The sequence below is a fragment of the Palaemon carinicauda genome, chromosome 5, assembly GCF_036898095.1.
Source record: "Palaemon carinicauda isolate YSFRI2023 chromosome 5, ASM3689809v2, whole genome shotgun sequence".
NCBI classification, from domain to species: Eukaryota; Metazoa; Arthropoda; class Malacostraca; order Decapoda; family Palaemonidae; genus Palaemon; species Palaemon carinicauda.
In genome coordinates, this window is record NC_090729.1 from 39,953,172 (window position 1) to 39,958,171 (window position 5,000).

The 5,000-nt window shown below is 32.0% G+C and overlaps 1 protein-coding gene across 1 annotated transcript in view; it reads right to left on the bottom strand.

The window, feature by feature from the left end:
• Positions 1-5,000, bottom strand: part of LOC137640851 (carboxylic ester hydrolase-like) — an 11,459-nt gene that overhangs the window by 435 nt on the left and 6,024 nt on the right. The window contains exons 7-12 of the mRNA XM_068373316.1: positions 3,941-4,131; positions 3,388-3,541; positions 2,838-3,019; positions 2,397-2,476; positions 1,765-1,992; positions 433-562 (exon numbers count right to left, since the gene is read on the bottom strand). Of these exons, the coding sequence (XP_068229417.1) occupies positions 433-562; positions 1,765-1,992; positions 2,397-2,476; positions 2,838-3,019; positions 3,388-3,541; positions 3,941-4,131 (965 nt within the window). The remainder of the gene's footprint in view (positions 1-432; positions 563-1,764; positions 1,993-2,396; positions 2,477-2,837; positions 3,020-3,387; positions 3,542-3,940; positions 4,132-5,000) is intronic.

The following is a 5,000-nucleotide window of genomic DNA, read 5'->3' on the forward strand; positions in this document are numbered from 1 at the left end:
CAGAAATTTCATGAAAGGGGATTTCCCAAGAACCTCATTCCAGTTTCTATCGAGGAAAAAGTTCAAATATTTTATTAGAGATTATCTAATGTTCTATCCAAGAGATGAAAAAATACCAACCTTCTCGAAATAATAAGTAAAAAAAAATATTTTGTCATGGATATTTCAGATGGGCTTGCTTCATTATATTGTTCGGTATCTATTATTTTAACTGAAATTCTAGCTCAGAATAGCAAAAATAGCTCTAAAGTGCAGGTCAACTTGAATAAAATCATTGTTGATTGCTTGGCCATTGTGGCCAAGCGCAAGCTCTTACAATTCTGCAGCCTATGGCTAATATCATTATTTATATCTCTGCAGCATAGAATAAAGCTAGGGCTTTTAACTATTGTTCCTCGCTAATAAACCAAAATAAGAACAATCATATTTCACCTGTTGATTGTAAAACTTCTGGACCATGGCAGGGTTGGGAGATATGTCGTAATAAAACAGAGGTAATCCTGGTTTAACTGGTTCCCAAACAGGAATATCACTCAAAGACGGTAAGTCGGTTTCTGGTTTCCTGAAACATGAAATTCTTTGGAGGAAAATCATTATGGGAGGAGTTTACCCAAAAAATTCCCATTGATATGCCAAAGATCTCATTGGTATAATCAATTGTGCATTTGTCTAGTAATAATTCAGTTTATAATAATGAAAAATATCACTCATAAAATTTCAATAAATTTTAGGATTAAATTCCCCAAATATTCCCATTTTGTTTTTGTCTAATATGATAAGTTAAATGTAACTATAGTGACATTATAATGCAGCGTTCATCACTCTACTCTGGATCATTGTTAAGTTTGATTGAAATTCCAGCGAAAAGAATTATAACGTCCTTGTACAATTCTGAAAAAATAAAGTTATTCTAATAAAAATTAGTAATATTTTCATTATATTTTCAATAATGTTACTGTATAGTGATATCAATTAGATGAAAAGACTGAGAAATTCAAATGCAGGATATTTGCCAGAACACTGCTGGAACATGGGTGTCAAAGTCAACATATATATATATATATATATATATATATATATATATATATATATATATATATATATATATATATACATATACATATATATATATATATATATATATATATATATATATATATATATATATATATATATATATATATATATATACTATATACTATATATATATATATATATATATATATATATATATATATATATATATATATATATATACTATATACTACATATACATATATATATATATATATATATATATATATATATATATATATATATATATATATATATATATATATATATAGTTCACTACAGCTGTCAAGAAACTTAATTTTTGAAAACGTTATGTTTATGTATTTACTTTTCATGATATCCAGAAGAATTAGCAATGATAAATCAGGCAAAAATACCCCAAAACGATATCAATACCCTCAACGCCCTCACGTTATCTCAAACGCCCCCCTATCCCTCATCTCTGTACAACATCGTCCTACCATTTAACTCTCTCCATCACATTTCCCCTCCTAATCCATCGTATCACCTACCTTTCAGTCTCCTCTTATCCTCACGCCCTGAACCTTCTCTCTTTTTCCCTTACCTCCTGCCCTCACCTCCTTAACTATACTTCCAGGCCCATTTATGTTCATAGAACCAAAAGTCCAATGTCTAAATTTACATCATGCTAAAACTAGACCAGGTGGTCTTTGACAATTTATCACCCACCCTGTAATGATAAAGTTTGCGACAAGGGAAGTGATGATATCCGAGACTCGTTGGTCCCTCTCGGATTCAATCTGAGGTGTAATGGTCAGGGAGAAGATATAGACAAGGTCATCCCCGTGAGATATTCCCTCCCTCAGCATCCGGGAGGTGTAACCGAGCTCCTCCAACATCTTATAATGCGTCATTGCCCACACTGGGCTCTTTGGATCTCTGTGAGTCATCAAATACCTGTTCGAAAGAGTGTTGTTATTCTTATTGATGCCATCATTCAAAATACATATTACATTACTAATAGTTAATATTATGATAATGGTGATGATGGTCATTTTGATATAAAGTAATATATCACTTTAGGTCGTAATCCTTACTAAATTTCATCGTTTTATCTTCAGACCCTTCCCCCCCCCCAAAAAAAAGACTCTTTTGTTTTTCATAGCTAAATACTAGAATGATAACATCTATTAATCTATTGAAAAGGCCAGTTTCAAATAGACTAACCCTCAGTACAGTCATTTACAAAAGTGTTGACATCTCCTCTATCTCCGGAACTACTCTTATTGGTCATGCCATAATCCATAATAATCATTCTGCATGCATACTCGGAAACTTGTGTTACAACAAAGTATACTTACGCGTACACTGGCGATCCCGATGTTGCAAGGTGATTTGCCATGTCGTCAATACATACATGAAAACAAAAGTCGGTCATCGCCTGAAAGATGAAAAAAAAATGTACATATATATATATATATATATATATATATATATATATATATATATATATATATATATATATATATATATATATATATATGTATGTATATATATATATATATATATATATATATATATATATATATATATATATACATATATATATATATATATATATATATATATATATATATATATATATATATATATATATATATATATATATATATATATATATAATGAGAATAGGCTTTAAGAATTCAACCACCGTTTGTGCATGCACCTAGACCGTGGCTATAAATTCACATATATTTCATAATGGAGTGAACGCAGAGGTCAGTATGAATAGCAAGGCCTACATTGGTAAATGCTTCCAACAGCATGTCTTTTGAGGCCCTAGCATGACTCGGGTAGTAGAAGCTCTGTGCTAGGAAATTCATCGTCGTGAACGTTTCAGGATCATTCCATGGAGTAAAGGTTTCTGGGGCAACAATATCATAGAGGGCACTGGCAGTTTTATCGGTGTGCAGCAACACCGAATCTTCGTATTAAGGAGAGAGGAGAGGAGGTAAAGATTAGTAAAATTACAATTATGACATGAATGTATTTTCCTTGGCATTGATAACAAGGTACTTTCTCTTATTTTCCATACAAATAACTTCACAGCACATATCTGTTTTTATGATTAGATATAACAATATAATCTTACTTGGTCTATTTTCACTGTAAGTTGAATGTGTGTGTGTCCGAATGAGGAAATGTAGTTACTGCAAATCTAAACTTGTGGTAATTTTAATCAAGATGGCATGTTTAATATAAAAAAAGAAAAAATATAATCAGGAAGAGCATGTAATGTTTCATAGATGTCATGACTCGGACACAAAGTAGAACAGACAACGAAGGACTCACTGGCAGCGAACATCAGACCTTCGTTAGGAACCTTGCCCATAATAGATGGAACAGTATGAATGGTCAGTTCATCCAAGGGAGCGGGCAGAAATGGATGTAGTCTTAAACCACCATCTACTATTGGTGCAAACCATACCGGTGAAAATTCCAGTCTCTGTAAAAGCAAATCAATAAATGTATGTCAAAAAGATATTAGAATAAAAAAAAATCTATTTTTAATGTTCTTCAGCAGGTTTAAGATCATCTCTATCTTGGCTGTAATGAACACTAACGCACTTCACCACTCTAGATTTTTAATTAAAATAAGACATTGTTTATATATGGTTGGAAACCTTCAAATATTTGACCATGTAATTATGGCTAATAAATAAACATTATATAAATTTAGATTCAAATTATTTAAATTTAACGTTTAATAAGGTAATTGGTTTTAGCCACTTTCAGGAAATATTCGGAAGAATCCGCTTTCAAAACATACTCCACATGAATTATAGTGTATGAAATGTCAGAGGTTACTTATATCATTCTTACTAAAAACAGGAATAACACTCACGTATATAGCACTCTGGGCACGCAAGATGTCCACTACACCTTTTGCTTTAATGCAAGAGGAGAGCGCAACTGAAGGCGCAGTCGGACATGAGAGCTCAGCAGCCAGTCGACGAGCCCCCTCTTCTGGTTGCGCTTGAATAGCCCATTCACAATTACTTGCTCCACTCAGCATAATCGCCTGATGTACCAAATCTTATTGTTAAGAAAAAATATGTGTTTCAGTCATGATAGCCTCAATAAGCTAGAAATACAACTTAGCAGACAAAGATTGAACTTTCAGAGCAACAATTAGTATCAAGGGGGTCTGTCAGCTAATGCCGTCTATTAAGGAGAAGATTTTGACATTCGTACCACTTAATATGGTGACTAAGGATATCTCCATAATGCATAAGATTTTTGCCTCTGACCTTCGATTTTGCAACACCAGGACGATTTATCCTCTCTCGATAATTGATATTATGACCTGGGATTACTGTCCTATATAGACCTGATCTATACCTCCAATAAAGTGAAGAGTTTTCCTTTTTTTTTTTGTAAGGTAATTCTTTTACTATTTATGATTTTTTTTATAATGGTAAAAAATTTAACCGTAACAATAAGGGAAAAATTTAGAAAGAAATAAGAAACCTAACCGGAATCAGGGCAACATTTGATTGTTTTACAATATCTTCCTAAGTTATAAACCAAATTTCAATGCTATATCTTTATAACTCAGGGAGAAGATAAAATTTGAAGGTCAAGATTTATAGTTTTTTTAAATACGGGCCTCCAATGATTTCCTTTGTATCTGTGCAAAGACAATGTTAATAAATCATGATTATTTTGAATTCTATGTTTTTTTTATTCTTTTTTGGGGGGGATACTTATAAACCAAAATTATGTTATTTATCATAATTTGATCATAAATGAAGATCCCTTTGCTGAATATCTTGCTTCTTTAGGCTCCTGTCAGGGAAAGGGGTCTCTCCTCCATCCACACCACTCTCTCTCTCTTACTACGGATTCAGTCTTATTGGAGATATTTCTTTTCGTTTCGTTCACTTAACCAGGTGTAATATGAC